Here is a 24,190-nt window from a genome sequence, read left to right as displayed (position 1 = left end):
AAGCCACAAAAAATCTCTGCTTAAATAACCCAACATTATTCCTAGAGTTCTGGTAATTTTGTTAGAATAAATTTTTTTTCTTAATGACTAGAGTAAAATACTGGATAGAATTTGAATTAGAGAAAAATATAACAAAAAGAGGCAACAAGAAAATGTATGTTCTAGAAACTTCTTCCAGTTGAAAACATGTCTATGAGAAAACATTCAAATCAAATTCTATTTAGTACAGCTAGTTTTAATACTAAAGTGGTAAGGGTAGGATACAAATAAAGGTCTGTGTATCAACTGCTGATCATCGAAAATGGAGCATAAAAGAAAAAAGTAAATTTTAGTTTCACTGCCTACATTATAGTCAATAACATGTTATAACTGTCTAGTTAATTTTTTATATCTAAAGCTTCCCTGCCTGTCTACATAACTTGTTTGCAAATATTTTCTTATTGTTCCTTCTGATATTTATCTATAATAATAGCATTCTTATTAGATGCCTTCATGATTTCTCACAAGTCTTCTGTACAGCTTTGTTGTTGTTATAATAAAATGCCAGAGGTTGAATACATATAAAGTAAAGAGATTTATTCAGATTACAGTTTTGGAAGGTAAATGTCCAAGACTAGGTGTCCCTTTCCATCTGTCTGGTCTCTAATGAGGCTTCCACGCTGCCTCATGACATGGTAGAGAAGTGAACAGGGGAAAAATCGTGAGCAGAAGAAAGCAAACATCATGTGGGTTTTCTCTATAAGAACACATTTATATTTTCATTGCTACTCTATGCTTGTGGTAACCAGAAATTCCATTAACATCATTAGTCATGACAGTATTGGCTTTGTGGTCTGCTCACTTACCCCTGGCCTTACCTCTTGATTGCTCTACCATCTCCTACCATCACCAAACTAGGGCCAACTTCTAGTCCATGAAGCATTGAGAGAGACCTTTAAACCAAATCCAGATGAAAGCGGTTTCTATATATGAACAGTGCAGAAGTTAAGCTAGATAATTCACTCATACCTCATTTGCACCCAGGGGTTTCTTGTTCTAGTCTTTTTAAAATCACCTCTCTCCACTTGGACTGTCTATTCACCGATCTTCCACAAACTCCTTCTTCAGGTATGCCCATCAGTTATCACATAAAAACCTTCTTGTTTTATTCAAGTCTTACTTCCATCTTCCCATTAATGGTTACAGAACTTTACCCCTTCTGTCCACCACTCATCAGCCCTAAGTTCTTACTGTTAGTATTCAGGCATCTGTACTGGCTTGCCCTTGGGGTTCTGACAGAATACTCCCTCAGTCGTAGATACTAAGAGCACCACTTGTGGGTATTCACTATGTTCCCTTTTAAAAGGGCCCTGCCCACGTCCCATCCTCTCTCTCTCTCTCTCTCTCTCTCTCTCTCTCTCTCTCTCTCTCTCTGTCTTTCTTTCTCTTTCCCAGTCTGTTCCCTGTTATGATAAATCTTTCCGCCAAAAGAGACCCAAGCCCTACTGTCACATAGGTGGTCTCCGCCAGCCACCTGAGTTCTGCCCACCGAGGTAGGGCCCAAATTAATTCACAGAGACTTGTATTAGATACAAATGCTGCTTGGCCAATGACTAGGATTCTCATCTGTTAGCTCAGTCTTACTTATCATAGACTTATCTTATCGGATACCTTCCATTAGCATCCTCACTTGCCGGTGGATGACATCGCAAATTTGGAGAAGAGCAGAGGGGAAAAGGGACAACTTCCTGCTTGTCCTTGCTTAAATATGAGTCTCCTTGCTATGTCACTTACTGCCTGGATTACCACTTCTCTACTATATTTCTCAGAATCCTCTTTGACTCCTAGTCCCATCTCACTTGCTGCCTCATTGGCCAAACAGTACTTTATTCAACAATCAATAAGATGAACATACACAGAAGTACATTCCCCATCAGTTCCTCCCCTCTCTCTCTCTCACACACACACACCTCTCTCCCCCTTTCCTATCTCCTCTGCTGATCCTATCTCTGGACCTGGTCTCCCCCCTTCCTGTTCCCCTTTTTTAATGATCTCTTTCTTAAAACAAAAAAACAAAAACAAAAAACAAAAAACAAAAAGAATCCTCTGCTTGAAACCTGTCACATGGCATCTTTCTCTTTAGCGCTGCTTTTCTTAAATTACAACACTTATTGTACTCATTCAGATTTTCTCTTGGTTCTTTCTATACATTGAGCTCTCCTTGATTTTTTGGTTAGGCTGAGCATAGGTTCTACTCACAAGACTTGCAAGCACTAGCATAGATACTTCTATAAAATGGGTTTCTAGGTACTATAGAATCTGTGTTGAGAGAGGTACTATAGAATCAGAGATGTTGACCTGTCCTTCAGCCCAGGTCCAGGTATCCTCAAATGTCTCCTTCAGGAATTTCCGAAGATATTTCACAGTTGTCAGAAAATAATTATCCCTTGTTTTAAGCCTTGCTTAAATCCCTAGACAGTGTGGGAAATAACCTCATCTCAAGAATTGGACTGGGGAAAGGAGAAGGTAAGTGAAAGATGTTTTTGCTGATTTAGGCTTTATCAGGGACATGAACCACTTGGGTCAAATCTCTGAGTTTTCTACCACTGTATTTCAGTGGTTTAAATAACATATAGCTAGCTTTTAGTACATAGCCACTGATTCAATGTTGTTGAAAAGTGCAGAAACTGATGAGAAGAACACTTTTCAAACAGATAATCTGGCTCCTAATCCCCCTGTTTTGCTGAAGGCACTTCATTTGTTCAATCACATACCATTTCTTGGAGCTTAAAAAAAAAAAAAAGTGACTTTGTCTCCAGGCCAGAGTCTGCCATCACATCTAGACATGTGACCCATATGCCAACCACCATGCGATTCAATAAACTGAATGGGCATGGTTACATTTGGGGGTAGGGGAGTTTATTGAATTTCCATTTACAGGTAGTATTTGAATATTCATATATTGTAATCAAGATAGGTGTGTGTGTGTGTGTGTGTGTGTGTGTGTGTGTAGCTGTACTTTTATCCCACATAAAAACTCAAACTATAGAGATTTAATTAGGTTCAGTTTTTTAAAGTATAAATTTAATCACGTCAACTGGGAGGAATTGGAAGGGGAAGAAAGGGTGGAATTGGTCTAAATTGAGTACTCCTATGAAATTCTTAAATAAAAACAAAACCCCAAAACGTAACCTAAAGAAGTATAAAAGGAGTATTAGAATTCAGAGCACTTCACATGTGAGTCACAAAACTTCAGAACATATTGTTCAGTGGAAATCAGATGACACACACATTGTTTCCCAGTCTTAATTTGCCCATATTTCCTGAGGGGAAAACCCATCCCTCCATGTGCCAGTTCAAAGGTGGATTTAAAACAGATCTATAGAAAGAAAAAAAAAAACTCTCTGTCTACTCTTCTGTCTTTCATATTAAAAAAAATAACCAGAAGTGATTTTATAGCTGTGTGTGAATATTAAAAAATACAGATTTTTTAAATGTACAATATAACTTTATGAGTTACACATATAAATAGTATTATTTGGAAAACTTCTTTATAACATAGTGATTACTTGCTTTGAAGGAAGATATAAGTATAAAACAATAAGGCCAGTTTCAAATTGTGGATAGGACCAGGAATTGTGTAAGGCAATTAAAAGATTTATTGAGTCTTGGTTAAAGTAGATTGACAGTCACGTTAAAGAAGGATGGGTAGTTTATTTGGTGCTACTCTGCATGGTTGGAAGTACAAATCATCTCAGGTACAATGTAGTTTGAATCACAACTCAAACACAAAATAACTAGCAAAATCACAGACCCACCTTCAATATACAATGATTATGTTTTTAAAAGAAAGAAAGAAATCCAACAATTAATATTGTTAAGGTGCAGTAACTTTTGAATAAAATATTAGCACCAGAGCAGGAAAAATTATCTGAGACTGTTGGCCACCTTCTTCTTCTTCTTCTTCTTCTTCTTCTTCTTCTTCTTCTTCTTCTTCTTCTTCTTCTTCTTCTTCTTCTTCTTCTTCCATAACTAAATAGAAACATTTTTTCCCAGAGCACAAATATTAATTTTCAAAATCAGTTCTAAAGTAGTTAATGTCTTCCTCTACTTGCTTTTCAAAATGTTTGCATCGTTCCCCTCTAAGGAAAAATATGAAGTAAAAATTTTCACAAGATATGAAAACTGAAGAAATCTGAGCTAACCAAGCCGGGTGCTTCAGCAGTGGGTCCCCACGGAAGCAAATGTGGACATCTCTCTGCGGATCGTGCTGAAGGGCGACAGCTCCAGCTCTGTGGTATACTCGTTGTCGTTGTCATCGCTGGTCACAGTGGAAGACTTCTGGATGCACTCCTCACAGCAGCAGCAGCAACACTCCATGAAAGCTCTGCTGAAGGGTCTGCAGAGGCAGAAAAGGAGCACAGGGGTGACACAGGACTTGAAGAACAAGAGGAACTGGCTGATGATGTTGAGGAGGTCCATGGTCTGCTGCGAGACGCCCGTGGCCATGTAGGCAGTGACAATGTTGCAGATATTCTCAGGGATGATGCAAAACCCATATAAAATGGTTAGGGCCACCACCGTGCAGTTCATCTGGCTCTCCAGATGGATCTGCCGCTTGTTCCCACGGGTACTGGCCTTCTCTGCTTTGCGGATCTTCCGCGCAGTCACTAGAGAGCAGGTGATGGTGAAAAGTGTGGGCAGACAAAAGTAGCAGCCAAAATACCACCAGAGCCTTGCACCGTCATAAGTGAGGGCCAAAACATAGATGGTGTCCGGTAAATCGGGAGAGATCTTTATGACACACCGTTCTGCAGGAGCCTGGCCACTAAAGCCCAAATCCTCCTTGCTCAGCTGGCGGAGAACAACTTCCGGAAGTGCCAACAGCAAAGCGCCAACCCAGATCACTGCAAGTTTGGCAGTGGTGGAAGAACAATTTTCGATCATTTCATAGTACATCTGGACGTTGGTGGCAGCCCGGAAGCGATCAATGCACAGTGCACATAAGGTGAACGTAGTGACGCCCAGAGAGGCCACCTGTGGGGGACACAGAATGCACAGGTTCTGAGAGATCATAGCATTGGAAAATAGAAACAGCAGAGTGGGGACAGCAAGGGAGGGCAAATTAGAAGAGGGAATGGAAGGGGAGGAGGACTCGGGAGGGCAGAGGAGGAGAGGGGAGGAACAAGACTGGGGAGAACAGAGAACTGGAGGTAGAGAGCTGAAGGCGGGGGATGCACAGGAAGATTGGGTAGGGGAGGGGAAGATGGACCAATTGCTTCGTTGAATCACATGGGCCTGATAAAAAGAAAACTTCTAAAAACGCGTAATATTTCTGGGTTGATACACACACCCACACCCACACACACACCCCCCCACACACACACACACCCCAAGGAGGGGTAGTAGCAAGAGCTGGAAGCAGCTTGTAGGAAGGTCAGCAAGTCCTGTGTGATTTTTCTGTCACAGATAAGAACCTCTGGAGGTTGAAAGAGTTTCAGCCACTGTGAAAATGCCAGCCATCGGAACATCTAGATAAACCAGCAGAGACCGGCTTGTGTCTCGTTTTTATCACTTCAGAGGGTGGTCACGTTTTCCCTGGAGGGACTCAGGCTGCCTCACACAGCCAGTGCTTCTGAGCTGATTGTCTCTCCCAAACTCCTTGATTGGAGATATTTTCCCCCAGTGTTTCCTAAACACAAAATAAGAGGCACTTACTGTTCTTTTCTGCAAAAACAAGAAAGAAATTCTCCAGGGACCAAAATCAGTGAGAAAATCAATTTCAAATCAGTCACTAACAGTTCCTTTTCTCCTTGGGGTTTCCCAGCAGTTTTGGTGCTGTGAGCTAGGATTCTGGATGCTCACAGATAGAAGACCAACTTAGGACCAATGGATGTAAGGACGCTAGGAAATGGCATAGTAGGTGCTTGCCTCCAAGCCTGATGACCTCTGATCACCAGATCCCACTTCCTGCAAAGAGAGACCTGATATTTGCAAATGGTCCTCTGACTTCTGCTTGTGTGCACTCTGCTGCACACATGTGGACACACACTAGATAAATATGCAAATAAATAAATAAATATAATTAATTTTTAAGTGGGTAAGGATTGGAACAAAGATTCCTTTATGAGTGTAGAGCAGGGGGTGGGGGGAGCGGGACCAACAGACACTGGAGAAACATTGCATGATGATGTGTGCATCATGGGAATCAGGGTAAGTTGGTGGTGGTGGTGCCGGGGTGACAAATTGGAACCAAGAGTTCAACCTACATGGCATGAAGGCTAGAATTTTCACCAAACCTTTGGGATGGAAAAATTCAAAATGGAATTAAAATCATTAAAGATGCCTGATAGAGCCAGGCGTTGGTGGCACACGCCTTTTATCCCAGCACTTGGGAGGCAGAGGCAGGCGGATCTCTGTGAGTTCCAGCCCAGCCTGGTCTCCAGAGTGAGTGCCAGGATGCCTGATGGAGACATGTACAAATCCTCTCACGAAGGGTTCATAGAAATCATGTAGATAAAGGAAATACGAGTTAACAAAAATCAAAGTTACAATATACAAAGCACAACTACCTCTGTGATCTCATTTGCACAGAATAAAACAAAAAATTTCATATGTCATGAAAAAGTATACTCAAATAAAAACATCCATTAAATGTAAACAAATATGAGATGCTTAAATAAGGTAAAAGTACACATAAAATAACCATGAAAAACACATAGAAGAGCCAAAAAGGTGTTTCATCCTAACTACAGGAAATATTCTTATTGGGAAAGCATTTAGCAGATGGGATATTATATGCAAAATTCACTGCTCTTGTGTGCATAAGTTCAGATATTCAAGTAAGTCAATAGTTTACGCTTAATTAGAAACATATTCCTGTCATTCACAGCAAGGCTTTTCCAGGATTGTATGTTCCTAATCAAAATATACTGTGATAGTTAATTTTGATTGTCGACTTGGATGCATTAGAAATATCTAAAGCAGCTAGGAAGCACACTTTGGTTGTGTCTGTTTTCAGATAGTTGGATCCTGAGGACTTTAACCTAATGATGGGTGAAACCCATCAGGATGCATTGAACCCTAGATGCGCTCATAATGGGATGTCTTTGTTGGCAGGTGGTGAAAGGCAAGAGAAAGGGCCTGGTGTGGGGAGAGTAAGTCATTGGAGGAGAAGTCCGTAGAGCTTCATCTCATCTAGATGCTGCCCTTTACCTTCCTTTCTTTGTGTGAGTCTGTCCAGAGGTGAAATAAGGATGCTCTTCCCCAAGTCCCCTCTACCGGCTCCCACAAGCACGATGTTCTACTTAAGTCTCCACTGTGATGCTTTGCCCAAGCACCCGAGGGTGAGCCTATGAAACCATGAGTCCTTCCCTAAGTTATTTCTCTCAAAAGCTTTGGCCACAGTGATGCAAAAAGAACCAAGACACAAACCTTCATGTGTCTGCAAAATATTCCCAAGGCGTTGGGCATATTCTAGTGAGGCCCAGAGACACACAGCCAATGCATGTACATATTTGTGGATACCAACACTAAGCCAAGCACTGTGCTCATTACTGAAGACTTAGAAAGTAACAGATAGCTGTTCCTCCAGTTCACAGTCAGCCAAGAGTGGTAGAACAATCCTAAAGTCACAAGCTCAACATTGCCATTGACTGAAACAAAATTTACCTACATATTCGGTGGGACATGTAAGCAATTTAGCATTTAACGAATGTGAATACTTATTTTGGATTAAAAAAAGACAATAAATTAAAAAATGTGTTGATGCTTTAGAAAGAAAAGTCTTCAGGTAGATGAAGTGCTTTGAACTTTGCCCCAGAAACTGAGGAGGCCAGTGGTTCCCATGCCTGTTGATGAGAAAGTTTTAAAACATAGTTATATATCATGACTTGGCAAAAAGAACAAGGAAATTAAAAGTATAATGTTAGTATCAGCTTTTTAAAACCCAGTGCGATCATGATAGCAAAACCATTATAATGCTCTGACATTTGTTGTTTATCTGCCATATTCAAGCTGCCGCTGTCCCCAGAGCTGCCAACCTGCTTTGTAGGTTCTCTCCAATATGCTTTCTTCTTCCCACACATTATGCATCACACAACATTCCTAAGCTCTAATATGAAATATTTTCATAGCCCATTTTATGACTACTCTTACTATTATTGGTGAAAATAACCTTACTATGAGATATAACATTTTGAAAAGCATGAAAAGCAAAAGGCAAGAAAAATTTAAAACAGGGCTCTGAATGAGGCTGATAAAAAGCTTACCATTGAGCTTATGGCCATAATTCTTCAAGTCCTTTTCAAAATCCTCCCAAGTACCCATACAAGAAACATCAATCTTTTATAGTTGGAAAAATGAAAAGCCACCTTGTAAAACTTAACTTTCAAATATAGGAAGACTTGGAGGGAGGCAGAGGGTCAAGAGTGATATAGGTGCTCATTTATAAGTATTTCAAACAATTCAGAAATAAATAATAAAGAGTAAAGTTGACTTTTACTATGATGAGTCATTCCTCTTGATTGATATTTGTTTCTCATTTCAGCTCCAAATGCTAAACAATTTTACAACCAAGGTCCACATCATATTATTGTTTTCTAATGAGGCAATTTTTAATGTCGGTATCCACACTTGGAGGGAATTTTAAGAGGAATTGTTACTATCTAAGGGTCTCCATCAAACAATATCATGGGGAAACTACAGTACTTTGCAAACTGTTTTCACATGTTGTATTTGTATTTAAGGTTTTGAAGAGTTTTGATTTACTTATTTTAAGAATGTAAACTAAAGAAACCCTCAGGAGCTCAGGTATCAGCCAATTCTCCCAAGAGTCCCTGTGTAGTCTCACTAAGGAAAATGTTTGTGCATGGTTCCCTGTCATCACTGTCATGAATATTCAGAGTCCATGCACAAATATGAACCCCTGGGGTTTTTTTATGCTGCAAATATTTTTAAAATGATGAATAGTGCTTGTGATAAAAGGAAGTCTTGGCAACATAGAAAGCAGTGACTGAGAAGATGCAGCACACCTACTGGTTAGTAGGTTTCTTTCATTCCTTACAAAGAACCCACAATGTACAATGGATGGCATATTCTTTCCCTTATTCTAATTATTAGTTTAGAGAGTTCTAAACTCTCAACCACATATTACAAGTGCTAGTGTCTAACTCTGAGTCAGTTACAGATCATTAAGTAAGAAGTAACAGCAAACAATTGTGGGAAGACGAGTATTAAATGGGAGTGGTAGATTGCCAGCTACAGGGACTGTGGAAACTGCCTCTTAATGAGAACATGCTCCCTGTCTAGAAAAAACAATTCCAAGCTCCATACATTGCATCTCACAACAAGTATCAGGACAAATTTTACAAACCATTTGCATGGGCTCCATCTCTTTGTCCATGAATTCTTTTACTGTATTTGAGTGGCAGATAGACACTTTCCTGAAGTTACACTATTAGGTTAGAATCTCAAATGCATCTTCTTCTTTTGTGATTGTCTTGAGAGAACATGAGAGATCATTCCAGTTTTCATGGACAAAATTCACATAATTCCTGTATCAAGCTTCTTGTGTACAAATCATCTTTCTCTCTGATAGCATGTTCTTGAAGATAAGACCCAGCAGAAATACCTTGAGCCCAGAAAGGTCACAAGAGCATCAGAAAGAGTAATTGAAGGAGACAGTAGGGAAAGCTGTGTTATCCCAAAATCTGATAGCCCTTGAAATGTAGTTGCCAACAGCAACCGCAACCCAAATGTCAGTCTTAGACCTCGCTGCTCTCCTGCTGTCACCACCTGCAGCCCTATTACTTCAGATATTTTCTGAAAATTCACTCATGCACTAAATTTTATGATGTGAAAGAAGAAATGTATAAAATGCTCTTCTAAGTAACTCCCCAGACTATTTATAGGAGGTTTTAGCACATGTAAAGATTTAGCTGTTTATCTCAGAGACAAATTGATAAAAATCATCAGAATAAGGAGCATTGGCCCCAGTTTCTGCATACTCATATATAAAATCTACCCCTGTAATTAAAAGTGACTAAGTGCTAAGATAACATGAAAAAAATCGCTATCACAATTTTAAATATCCTTGTTTACCTACAGCTTATTAAAAATTCTATGAAGATGTATAGTGCCATTATATGCAATTATGAAACTGTATCATGAACTCTGGATCTTCTGCATGTAATGACCACGTATGATGGCTGAAATCACTGTGAAGAATGCTCTTGGGAGGAAAGCTGTAAGGCACTGGCTTAGATAGATAGTTCTTTGGTGCAACACCCTGAGACGGGATGAGTGAGATGCTGTCTCTTATGAATTAAATGCCAATTGGGAGAATAATAAACAGCAACAAATGCAGAAATGATAAACAAGTTTGATAAACAAGACTATTTCTTAAGGGTAGAGGAAAGCTAGAAGCAGAGAGTTTCAACTAGTGGGGGAACAAGTCATTAGGGGATTGGTATCAAAATTCAGAAAAGGCAACAGCATCAAAATAAAAATCTCAAAGACCTTTCTTTCAAACAACAATGTCCTGCTGTTCTCTGTATCCCCGAGGAGCAACAATAAAGCTCCTTCAGCTCCTGCCCTGTCATCATCCAGAGTAGGGAGGCTTCAGAGAGCTGTAGCCTGGCTCCAAGGGACAAGAGGGATGCAGCAATATTCCAGGTCTGAGAATTGACCCAGGGAAGCTGTAGATACAATTCCAAAGTATGGGCTTAAAGGTCATTCTCTCTCCTCAATCAAACTTACAATGTGACTGTCACAATTGTGACAGCATCATTGTGGATTTACTAAATTCTGCTTTTAGTACCAAAGAGAGTATATCAGTTCATGCTACAAAAATGAATGCTTGTACACACACACACACACACACACACACACACACGTATAAACTATACATGTTATACCATGCTTCCTGGCCAAAAGAAAAAAAACATAATGAGTAAGACATACATTATGTCCTCAAATGGCATCAAACCAAAAGTATAACTTCTTCATTGCCTCCTACTTGCTGCTATCTATCTAGCAAGTAGGCTTATAGATGGAATGGCTCTACTGGATGGATAGACTTGGCTTTTATAACATGTTTTCTGTGATTCACCTTACTCTGGGACAGATCCATGCATTTTAGAATCCACTCAAGGTGTCAATTCAAGGAGAAGGGCAGAGATACGTAATTTTCAAATATCTCTTAAAGAGATGGCTACAGATGTCTAACTAGCTTCCTAAATTGACAGAATGACACAATTTTCCATATGATAGATTTTCAAAGGTTATGATCTACATCTTGGCAAATAACACCAATGTGCTACTTAAGCCATTACATTGGGATACATTTTGGATTGGACTTTTCGATTACATGCTAACAATTGAGATAGTCATGAATTGTACCTTAAGGCTCTGTAGGCTGAAAGAATGAGTCACATAGGCAAGAGACCCTGAAGACCACCCAGAATTTGGCTCTCAATATGCTTTTTGTTGGTCCTGACATGTACAGTGACCCCCATAAAGTTGAAAAGATTTTCTTTTCTTTAGAAAAATAATAGCCCAGAACAGAGGTTGTCACTTATCTGCCACTTTGATCATTAGCAGGACCATTTAATGTCTGAATGGCTACTTGACTTTTCTCTTATCTGCTGGTATATTTTAGAGATGGAGCTGATGCTTTGGTAACATTTGCCAATTTGAAGATTTATGAAGTGCTTGAGAAGGAATACGCCAGATTGAAGTCACTCATTATAAAAGTTAGATGGCATTACTAACCCAAACTGGACTCTATTTTGAATTCATATAAAAAGTTTTATTCCTAATTGAAGTTAGGGTAGAATTCACACAATTTAGTGACCCACATACTTCAGACCACATCTAGTACCATGAAAGACAAGTTATCATCTTCCCCTTGACCGCCTTTGATAAGAAGGTGGGTAATGTAGACTTCTCCCTTTACTATGAACTCTGGGATGCCACACCAGTAGAAAGAAATAAAAGAAGCATAAGCAATATAGACAATTTTAAAAACTATAATGGAAGTGACTTCACTTAAGGAATGGACCCCAGAGCTACAGCTAAATTTTGTTATAGAAGCTAACCAAATCAATACAGATACTTCAAAATGAAACAACACAAATACAATCTCCTGCCTAAAACTGTAATATTCTCCAGGAAACCCCTTATCACTGGCAAGACTAAACTAAAGAAACTCAACCGAGTGATTAAGAAACTCATAGATAGGCTCTGACTATCAAACGCCAACTTCCGGGAAATTTATGTTTATTTTATCACAGGTCCCAAATTTCTGCTCAGCCTTGTTGATGACCAATTTAAGACAGCTATGTTACACCACTGAGGAGTAATTACATCAACAAGGTGAGGATGCCAATGTCTTTGGTGGAAAGATTCAGTGTGAAACTTTCTTCTTGCACATGAACAAGAAAGGATTTCTCTTTCCATCACAAGTGCTTTTGAAGGTCAGTGGTTTCCTAGGTTCTTTAAAACACACACACACACACACACACACACACACACACACACACACACACACACACACACACACCAGAACAAGTCGAAATAGTGATAACAGTAGAAGTCACACTTTATACTTATATAACAGGATACATTGTCCTCATTGCTCCAGAATCTAATTCAGGGATTGCAGAAACCTTTACAGACATCATGTGTGAAAAGGACTTTGAAAACACAGGAAACAATTCTCAGAGTTTACAGATGACGTTTCATGAAGTTAAGAAGTCTACAGAGGTTAAAAAGAAAACAGGAGAAAAAATACAGCCTATAAAATAGGGAAAGGTGTTTTGCCAAAGGCACATCAGAAGGGGGGGGCACACGGGACGGGTAATATTCAGGATAGATAAAGAACTGAAAATACTAAACAGTGAAAATTATTTAAGCAATAGGTGAGCTAATGAACTGAATAGATAGTTCTTGAAGAAACAACAATCAATAGATTTTGAAAAAGTGTGCAACATGATTAGTCATTGGTGAAATGCTAATTAAAACTTCATTGAGATTCCTTGTATCCCAGTCAGAATAGCTATCATTAAGAAAAACAAAGGTGCAGGGCCACAAATGTGGCAAGGATGAGAACTTAAACTTGTCAAGGCACCGTGGAAATCAGTAGGATGATCCCTCAAAAATAAAAACTGAAAAAAATCATTATATAAAATATCTATAGCACTCTTAGACACAGAGTCATAAGATCCACTTCACTTCCCCATAGTCACCTGAGCATCTTTGCTTAGTGTTGCCTTTTAACAATAGCCAGAAGATGGAACCAGTCTATGCATTTATCAGGAATAGATTAAAAAATGTTGGACACAATAGAATTTTATGCACCCCCTAAAGAATACTACAAACAAAACTAAATGGAACTGGAATTTATAATGGTAAACTAGCCATGCTATATTCAAAAAGACAAATACTGCATGTTTTTTCTCATATGCTAAACACAGAACATGTATACATGTACATGCCTGTGTGGCATGTATGTCTATAGGTTATGAAACTAGAAAGGGATCATCATATGGTAGAAATCATCTTTTTGTTTTGTTTTGTTTTGGCTTGGCTTGGCTTGGTTTTTTCGAGGTAGGGTTTCTCTGTATTGCTTTAGATTCTGGCCCAAAACTCACTCTGTAGACCAGGCTGGCCTCAAACTCACAGTGATCTGCCTGCCTCTGCCTCCCAAGTGCTGGGATTAAAGGTATGCACCACCACCACCCAGCCAGGAAGTCATCTTAAGTTGGGAAACAGAGTAATGGAATACATGTGATAAGAAAGCAGAGGTTGGTGTTCACTAGTGGAAGACAGGGACCCAGCTGGAGCAGGAGGTGATGAGTGAGAACCAAGTATACAGACATTCACAGGAAGATGCCCTGTTGAAACCTATTTGATTGTACAATGATTTCCAAAATTGATCTTTAGAAAAACCATGTGAGAAGAACGTAGGGGGCTGGAGAATTAGCTCAGTGGTTAAGAGCACTTGTTGCCCTTGTAGAAGACCTAAGTTCAGTTGTTAGCATCCACATGGCAGATCACAATAATCTATAGCTCCATCTCCAGGGAATCTGATATCCTCATGTGCTTTCTTCAGGTACTAGAGATGCACATAAATGCATACAGGTACTCACACCCATAAAATAAAAAACAAAACATAAAAGAGCATGTCAGTCTTTTACAAAACAGTGATCTGTGGAGATCCTATGTAAGTAGTCGGTCCCTTTGTTCCAAAGCTTACTATGAATAAGGAGTAAAGCAACTGTTAAGATTGGGACCAAGTTGGGAAACATTCAAGAGAGCACATAAAGTAAGCAAAATTTTTATGAAATAAAAAGCACCTTTTTCTAAATCTTCCGTTGGAATCAGATCCCACTACAGAGAAAGATCAGTGTAGTTCTAAGTAGTTTGCTTCATGTGAAACTGAATCTACATGCTTAAATAACTTCTGTAAAACAGGGAAATTTCTAACCAAGGTCATGAACACTGTATTCTAACTTTGCTTTTAAATCTAAAATGTTCAATACATCTATTTATACAGTATCTTTTTGTTTAGAAGGTACCATAGAGAACAAGGGTATTATTGTTGAGAAACCCCATTCATTTGGGCCATGAATGGTGATCTATTATAAGTCAGTGGTTATAGGAATAACACCCAGTCAGGAAGGGGCAGGATGAGCACAGGGCACTTTCCTTTCAAGCTCTAAATGGCTGGAACTTGTATGCTTTTGACTTTTTCTTGCATTTTCCACAATCTTCATCCGTGCAGCACTTCAGGGCAACTTCACCAGGAAAAGGATACTGTATACCATGGGAGAACACATTCAATAGACCTGTTGTTGATCAGATTGCTGTAAATAAGATGACCTTTATCAAAAAGGCCATCATTTTAGAGTGAGTACAGATGATAACTATGGCAGGAACATGCTTTGGTTAGTGTTTCCAAAAGCAAAGGCTACAAATAGAGAAATAAGCATCGCTCCTTATGTGTGCATAGAGCTCTGAAATCAAAGGTTCTTCATAACCACTTTGAACATGAATAATACTTAATTTAAGACTTCCACATCTATCACAAACCAAAGTTAAGTCTGTTATACCTACCCTACTTTATATATGTGTGATTCCTAATGCCACTGAGAAAAGTCTATGTAAGACATTGACTGTTTTCTGCCATTTTAGCCTTCTCTTGCATATTTTGCTGTTGTTTCAGCTTAATAAAAACCAAATAAGACTATTTTAAAACCAATGTACTGCTTCAAGAATTGTTTTGATCTTGTATTTTTTTTCTTTCAAGTTCTGGCTTGAATGAAGGTTTCTTTCAACAACAACCTCTATAACACACTATATTCCTTCCATATTAAAAAGCAAGTTAAATTCATCCCATGTAACATTATTTTGCTAAACATCTGTCAATTTTTCATTAATTTTAAAAACAGAAAAGTAAGCAATATTGATGCCACTTGTCTTAAGATATAAGCCACCATTTAGAATGAACTAATTAAATTATAATTTTTATGTACCACATTTATTCCCAATAATTAGAAATTTGTTTTTAAATGACATTTTTCAAGCTCACAGTCCAGTATACAATTCTTAGTACCATTATGATGTTTTCCACATTTGGAATTGAATCTGGGTAAGTATTCAAGGATCAGCAACAGATTTTCAACTTATTTCTCTTGTCATTACTTAAATGTATTTGCATGATAATGAATACAAAGGAAAACAGAATTTCTTGTAGTTGAATATTTCTGCCATTTTTAATGATATTGAAAAAAGCATTTAACATGAAATGTCTTAGCTTTGAACTAAAATTCTACTGTTGGTAACCTGATAAGGAAATAGCCTCTCTTTATTTATTTGGTCTTCATTTAAAAGGCAAATATTTGCAATTCTGACATCTTGAGGTGAGTTAATTTATTAAATTGTCTTTCCTGAAAGAAAGATATTTGAACAAAGGACAAGACACAAAACAGACTAGGTAAGAGGACAGGAAGCTGTAGCATGCTGAGACAAGGCTGTTTTGCAACAAAATAGCAGCTGATAATAGAGTCATAGACCTATTGAAAGCAAGGATGAAATCAGTGATCTTGACATCATTAATGATATGAACCATACAAGTATGCAGAAAAAAAAACATTGAAAGTTATCATAAATTCGCAAGCAGAAAGTATCTGTTCTTTATAGTAAGTTTTGTCCTTTATGGAAATAATAAAAAATAATCAATATCCACTTTGCAAAGAAAAAGACCCCAAAGTTTGAAGCTGTAGTCATTTCATTCTCTACCATGAAATTTGAGATGACATCATCTTTTCTGGCACAAAGGATAGTATTTTAATAAGGATATTTAAGAGTGAGTCTTGGCAACGAAGTTGAGTTAATTATGGGACCTTGGCAGCTAAGTTCTTGAGAGATAAAATGAGGAAGTACCCTTGAAGAATGTGAACCTAAGACACATTCACATTGTGATGAACAGATGCCTGTCCATCCCCACCTTCCACAGTTACATCTCAGATGAAGGTCTATGTGCTTCCAAAATGACATAATTAAATATGGTTGTAACACATTAAGAGGAGGGAAAATGCCATCAAAGGTCCATGCATTAGCATAAAAAGCAAGATAGATCCTAGACTGCTCCACCTGTGGTTATATTTATCCATAAACTCAAAATGTTTTTCTTTTGTTTTTATTTTTGTTTCGTGACCATAGATGGTTCTTTTCCTTTGTTAAAAGACACTTTTCTGACAGATTCAGGATGCCTTGGTACCCCTTAGAAGCTCAAAGTCCTCAGAGTGTGTACTCCAGAAATTAACCCAGTTGTTTCAGAACTCCAATTTTTATGGTTCCTTTTCCCAGTTTTGTAATGATGTGCAAAATATCTCCTTTGTCAATCTTCCTTCTTAGTTTCTCTAAGGTCATATTAAATGCAATTGCATGGTTTTGAGATTATCAAAAATGACACAATTTAATGTATTATTGAAATGCTAAATAAAATGCCAATTAGTTAATGTTTGCATAGATGAACTGCTAGTTATTAAGTAAAGATAGTTCTTTGGCATTTATATAAATTTTGTATGTTAAAAGAAATTTCTAGGCCCTTTCTGCTGACTTATTTTGTCAATTTTTAATTTTATGTATCAAGAAACTTAATGACAGTATGAAAACAAGAATTAGAAGATTTTCATAGTTATGACATCTCAACATGGGTCTAAACAGTGGAAGAGTTTAAACTAGTGATGAGAATGTATTTGAAAAGAACATTACAGAGAGCAGAGTTTTCAATTGAATTTCTCCATCTTTGATCATAATTCATTATGATTGTGGATTGGTCCATCTGAGACCATCCCAGAACTTCCCCAATGCTTCCTTAAAGTCTATATTACAGTGTTAGTTATGCTGCAAAACATTATATTACTCTTTCCAAACTTTAATCACCATAGCTTACCTGTGATACTCATCTTTGGAAAGTTTTACATCTTTTCCACCTCCCATCTCTCCTAACACATTGTCTTTCACTAAAGAAAAGCTTTACAAATATGTAATGGATGAATAGTCAGTCAGTGGATCAATGGAAGCCTGATGGCATATATGAAAAATGCTCATAGGCAGCGATGAATTATTTAGACTGTTCTTAGTCATCAGGTGCTATTGTTTTATACATAATCCTTAAGAGCTTAATGTCAGATAATAATTCTAGGAGAGAAACAAAATGCATGTCCCTATCCATGATTCACTGGTGAGCTTTCAAAAAGGTCCCATTTCCACAACAACCATGTTAGCTATTTGGAGCTGAAATTTGGTTATTATATCCTTTGTTGATTAAGCTCCAAATTCAATTAACTTCACCGTATAGTTCTCCAGAATAGGGTGTCAATGAAAGCACAGTCTGGGAAAATGAGTCTCTTTCCCACTGGAATCTCCAACCCAATATTTGCTCATGCTTGGAAATGTAGGAAAGGATTACAATGGGATTAATGGGAAGTCATAAAATATTTGTTAAGTACCATTCTCACAGATTGAGTCCATTTTCCCAGAGAATATTATTAGTAACTTTCAAATTGCTCATAAAACTGCATGTTTCCACTTAAAAGTCCATCAGAATACCTAATAGCTAATCCACCTCGAAAGCAAATTTAGCATCTGCTGTGATAAATGTGCTATTACTTGAATGTGGGGTTTAGAAAATTCTGTGTAGAATTGCACACTTACTGGCCATGTCATCTTCAGCATCCAATTACCCTTCCTTTCTCCACTTGTCAGTGCTGAGTACAAGCTAAGGCAGTGAAAGAATCATTTGTTCTACACAGTTTAAACAAACCAATATTTCCAAAGCCCTTGGAAATGCCATCTCTCTTCATGAGAAAATATTCTAGATTTATCACAACTTATTTCTGACCAGAATTCCTGGTAAGATGTGTTCCCTTGAATTATCACTTATCTTTGTACAGGAATCTGGTATCCCAGCAAAATCAAATAGTTAAATCTGTGATGACCCGAGACCTACTGGAAGACGCTGCCTTTCCACAAAGGTGTGGATCCTTTAAACCACAGAAGAACTTACATCACTTGAAACCCATAGTTAACATCTAAACAGAAAGAATTGTTTGGCAATGGTCTGGGATGATCTGATACAATGGCTTTGACTGCTTCCATCCATCAACTAATGAGCAAAGAGCTGTTCTGTTTGCCATATTCGGTGAATCATTTGGCGTTAAACACATGCTCCATCTTGGAGTAGCTAGGATGGTAGGGAACTCTTGTACCATTATCTTTCTGCAACCCATCCCCAAGCTTCCAAAGCATGAAGACACTATGTATATCTATTTCTCTGAGTACTATTTCATATATGTGATAGGCCAACTTAAACTGATGTGTCTATGATGATAGCTACCAAATCTATCCAAGTTCTCTTTCCCATCTTTTCTCCAACCTCCATTCTCCTATCATTGTGGTTGCCCTTCATCTTTATTAGTTTTACACCCAGCCATGGTTATTACCTTTTTTAAAAAAATCAGCTACAAACCATGAAATTTATTGTAGAAACAGGATGAAAACTTATAAATAGCAAAAGCTATGAAGTTCACATACTGAAGGGTGCTAACTTATTATGTTTTCTTATCTAATAGATACAAGAAATTTTTTTCAAAAGATTCAAAGAAGTAGAAATAAAATCAAACCATCTTTGGCTACAATTTTGCTTTATAAATAGTTTTCTAACCAGAAAACAGCAACCCAGACTACTGAGTTTGTGGGTCTGGGTACCTCTGCCTAGGTACATTTGCTAAATCCCTTACTTCATCATCAAAATGAGGATGGAACTTCCAGTGCTGTATCTGATGTAATTTGGAAAGGGTAAAGCTAATGTTGTGGATGCTGTGGCTGTCTACCCTGTTTGCTCTCAACTCTTCCTTCAGGCATGAAGCATTGTTTCTTCCAGATGATGGAGTATGGTTGTCTGACAACTGTGGATTGCAGCCCTCTTCACCAAAGAGATTCATTGAACTCAAGGTTATGTCCCATTTCTGAAAGCAGTTTCTATCCAGTGATGGGCTCATTACAGACTACAAAGGCCCTGTTACTCAATTCATCACATCTCTCCATGGCCACCCTAACGCTAGAAATGCCCCTGAGTCAGTGAAGGACTTTGTGGCAGCTTCATAAATAGTTCAGATTCTCCCTCTGCCTAGCTCCACTTCCTTGACAAACGAGTGTTGAACGTGATCATGCCCCAGCAAACTTTATGCTCTCCTCCACCCCAAACCATACACAAAAAAGCTCCATCTCAGGGACTGTATATTCAGCAATCTGACTTGGGACAGTGACCAAATCCTTTTTCCTTCTCTGAAAACAGCAAAAATGATGTATGTGAATTTTGGACTGTAGTTTTTATTCTCAGAAATTGGAAATTAGGAATCTGACACCATGGTTCAAAAATTATTTTATAAAACATGCTAAAGTATTATAAAACTATTTCAGAGGACGGAAATGTAGTGATGTGTTGATTCCCATGTATATTGTAATAGTAAAAGTATACAATACAAAAATGTGTAATGTAAACCACATTTTCAGTAAATATTTTCAAGCAAGTCTTTGCTTCTCTAGAAAAACTCAAATCAAATAAATCTCAGTAATGTGAAAGAGATAGGGCTACAATAAAAACTAAGCAAAACTACAGAGAGTAAGGAAAAAATGTTACTAGCAACAAGAGAGGCTTTAACAAAGGTGTCAATGAGAAAACTAAGTTGAAAATATAGAATAAAGTGTTAATATATGTTTGAAAACTCTCAGGCTAGACATGGTGAAGCACACCTGTAATCCCTATACTCCAGAAACAGAAGAAAGAGAATGGAAAGTTCAAGGACATCCTCAATTACACAGTACTTCTGAGGCCAGCCTCCATTATATGAGACCCAATTTAAAAAAAAAAAAAGCAAAATAAAAGCTTCAGAATTAGTGAGAAAGAAGTTCACATGTGAACTAAACACCATTAAACTAACCTAAGTTTTTATGTGCATTGGTGTGAAGGTGCTAGATCTCCTGGAACTGGAGTTTTAGACAGTTGTGAACTGCCATGTGGGTGCTGGGAATTGAACCCGGGTCCTCTGGAAGAACAGCCAGTGCTCTTACCTGCTGAGCCATCTCGAAATGGAGGAGCAGAAATATTGAGTTGGGGGAAGAATAGAGGAGAGAGAGCCAGATGAAAGATACCATATTAGAGGGAGGCACTATAGGTCCAAGAAGAGATCTGGAACTAGGGAGATCTCCAGAGACCTACAAGGATGACACGATCTGACAATCCAGGCAATGGTGGAGAGGATAACCTAAAAGCCCTTCCCCTAAAATGAGATTGATGACTACTCTTTATGCCATCCTAGAGCCCTCATCCACAGGCTGATGGAAGCAGAGACAGACATCCACAAATACACACTGAGCTGAAATCTGGACTTTAGTTGAAGAGAGGGAGGAATGAAGATCTAAGGGGTCGGAACCAGGTTGGAGTAACCCACTGAAACAGTTGGCCTGAACAAGGGGGAGCACATCGAGCCCAGATGCTGCCTGGGAGGCCAGTACCAGACTGATCTAGACCCCGAACATGGATGTCAATAAGGAGGCCTCTGTACTCCAGGGAGCCTCTGGTAATGGATTAGTATTTTTCCCTGGTGTAAGAAGGGACTTTGAGAATCCATCCCACGTGAAGGGTTACACTCTGGCCCTGGACTCATGGAGAAGGGCCCAGGCCCAGCACAGGAAGATTTGGTGGACTTTGCAGAGCCCCCATTGAGGGCCCTACCCTGCCTGGGGAGTGGCGGGTGGATGGGGTGGGGGCTAGGTTGGGGGTGGAGGAGGAGGGATGGGGGAGGGGAGGGAGAGGGAGAAGGGACTTATATGTGAAACAAGTTTGTTTCCTAACTTGAACTAATAAAAAAATTAAAAAAAAACTAACCTAAGTTTTTTATATTCTTTCTTCTGTTTGATACAATTCTCTTCGCTTGGGGTTTTCCTTCTGTAGCTTTGCTGATTTCATTCTTTCCCTTGTTTTTTGTTCTGCCTTCTTTATTGCTTTTATACCTAATGTATACGTTAGCAACCCCTACCCCAACACTTCAGTTGACACTGTGGCAAGTCAACACAGTTCCTGCTTGCAGACTGCCTCGCCTGTTGAAATTTACACTTTATTTTTTTTTTAACTCTCCTTCTTGCCTAAAGTCTTTTGCATTGTTAAAAACAAGAACCAGAGCTAAACAAGCACTTAAACTAAAACAAAAACCTATGTTAAAAACAAGAAGCTAAGCTGAAATTGTCTTTAAAAAAGACAATTTTAAATTGACACATACTCTTTTATGTAATTCACCTATGCACTCTCAAATTAAAAAGTGAACTGTCTCTCCAATAAATGACAGTGTTTCAGAGTTGCTCCATGCTTGGCAACAGGGAGGCCTTGGATCCTGGTAAGTAGCAACAGCTGATTTATCTGAGCCATGGATGGCCCTACATCTGAGTGCAGACAGAATAACAGAGGGTCTTATTGACGGGCTCTGGCTCTGGACCTCCTAAGTAGGCACTGTTTTCTGTTTACTTATCCTGGAGTTTTTACCCTGAGACAATGTTGAACATAGTGTCAACTGGCCCTGGTGCCAGACAGATCAGAGGCACTGGGATATTTACAGTTTCCCTTCTTGTGTTTCCATAAATGAAATGGACAGACTGAATGGAGAAAATCAAGGCCCAGCTGGCTAAAAACCACAACTGGCAGCCAAATACTTGGGCAGGTTCCAAGAGCTAGTGTTTAAAGAGAGGCCAATTTACAGAGCAAATTCCACCTCCCAGAGCAATGACTGGTACAGTGGCTTTAGCACGAAGCAGTAAACCCTTTCCTTACACAAACAATTTGCATTTCCAAAATTTGGAAGCTGTTTTCTTCAGAAATGTTTTTAATCTTAAGAGTAAATCCCTTTAAAATAGCCGATTCTTCACAGGCATAGTAGTAGCAAGTTTGTATCATATACTCTGTAAATGCTAGATTACCAGGGATGGGGCTGACGTCTTATTTTTAAGTTCATTTAAAAGAATGAACTGATTTTAAAAGTTGAGAATTATCCACAGCGGAAACAAGGAAGACCTAAGACCTTAGATGAAATAGTAGGGTAGACAATAGCTAACTTAAACTAGTTTGGGAGGTTCCTAATACATCACGAGGTCAAATGAAAAGCAAAGATTGATTTTCTTTTATGCATAAACTATAACTCCAGCTTTGGTAGTTTAGAAAATGCTCAGTAGTCTCCCTGGGGGATGGGAAGCTGAAGGAGTCATAATGAAACACTACAACTTTGGGAAATAAATGCTAATGGCTCCCTCCCCTCTTTTACTAGGCTCCAGTAAGGACAACCACAAGGATGGGCCATTATTTAATCCTGGGCTCTCAGATGAGTGCCAAGTCAGAAATACCGCCACATCCAGAGGACGGTTGTAGTGTTATAGGACCATCTCTTTTCGCAGGCTAGGAGCAGAGCAGTGTGAAGGTGATTTAACAAAGCTGCTTTCTTTCAAATACAGGCATGCATGCATAAGTGACAGAGGAAAAGAGAAGACATTCAGAGAAAGAAGCAAGGGGTCCCACCAGGTAGGTACATCCAACCGCTGTTCTTTTGCTATCATTCCGGAAACAGATAAAGGCAGCAGCTAGAAGGCATTTACCTCGATATAGGGCACGATCTTGCAGGAGAAATCTTCCAAAAGCCACTTCTTGGTCAACTCATGGAAGATGACCAGGGGTAGGCAAAAGAAGATGATGAGAAAGTCCCAGAAGGCCAGGTTCGCCAAGAGAGAATTGGAGATGCTCCTCATGTAGTAATTGTGACACACGATGCACATTACTGCTAAGTTACCAATGATTCCAGTCCCAAAGATCACCACAGATAAGCACATGACGGCGTAGGCTCCATAGGACTCCTGGGTCAGGGGGTAGAAGGGGTTCTTCAGTCTCACGCGCCTGCTGGTGCTGTTTCCACGGCGCGGACCCCCTTGGTCAGGGACCCAGTCATCAACAGACCCGTTTTGCGGTAGTGCCCTGCCTGGGGGAGCAATGGTCCTCCCTTCATGCCCCGGTGGAGGCTTTTGGTGGGAGCCTTGGGGTTGTCCAGTTCTCCGTGGCCAGTAAAAAAGATCTCTGGGTTCAGGGTCCGTTTTCACACTCTGCTCCTGGCTGCTCCGTGGAATGTCAGCGCCCCTGGGACTCATGTCTTCCCCCTCTGAAGTCTGAAGGAAGAGGTGGAGGTCCGTAGGTTCCCTTCTCCCCAAATTTCCTAGTGGCTCTTTACCCTGGGCACTTTTCCACCTCCAGGCATCAGGTGGCTTGGTTGGGGGACCCAAGGGCCCAGCAGCTGCTGCACCTGCTGCACCTGTCTGGCCGACCCTGGCCGGTGGGAGGTCCCAAGAGGTCGCCCCTCTCACCTCTGCTTCCAGTTTCTCCCTAGGCATACGGACTCGCAGAACCCCTCTTGCAGAATTCCCTAGTCCCCGGGCATCCCTGCTGCCGCCCTGAAGCAGTGGGGAACAGCTCTCCCCCAGACAAGTTCCATTCCTGGCCACAGGGACAAAGCTCAGGACAGCAGAGACAGAAACCTTCAGCAGCAGGAGGAGCAGCAGTCGCGATGTACGCGAGAGAGGCGCGCCCCGGGCCGGCATGGCTCGGCAA

General features: G+C 39.4%; 1 protein-coding gene across 1 annotated transcript; it reads right to left on the bottom strand.

Annotated features, from left to right (window-relative positions):
- Window positions 1-4,197: 4,197 nt before the first annotated feature.
- Window positions 4,198-24,180, bottom strand: Gpr37 (G protein-coupled receptor 37). Its single transcript, XM_027391314.2, has 2 exons — window positions 23,191-24,180; window positions 4,198-5,016 (listed from the first exon to the last, which is right to left on the bottom strand). The coding sequence occupies exons 1-2, from the start codon at window positions 24,178-24,180 to the stop codon at window positions 4,198-4,200; spliced, it is 1,809 nt and encodes a 602-aa protein (XP_027247115.1).
- Window positions 24,181-24,190: the final 10 nt, after the last annotated feature.

The sequence above is a fragment of the Cricetulus griseus genome, assembly GCF_003668045.3.
Source record: "Cricetulus griseus strain 17A/GY chromosome 1 unlocalized genomic scaffold, alternate assembly CriGri-PICRH-1.0 chr1_0, whole genome shotgun sequence".
NCBI classification, from domain to species: Eukaryota; Metazoa; Chordata; class Mammalia; order Rodentia; family Cricetidae; genus Cricetulus; species Cricetulus griseus.
This window is presented reverse-complemented; position numbering and strand designations above follow the sequence as displayed.

Coding starts and splice junctions, on each gene's coding strand:
- Gpr37 (XM_027391314.2), bottom strand. CDS start 24,180: ATGCCGGCCCGGGGCGCGCCTCTCTCGCGTACATCGCGACTGCTGCTC. Junction 5,017..23,190: donor AGATCGTGCCCTATATCGAG/GTAAATGCCTTC, acceptor TGTCCCCCACAG/GTGGCCTCTCTGGGCGTCAC.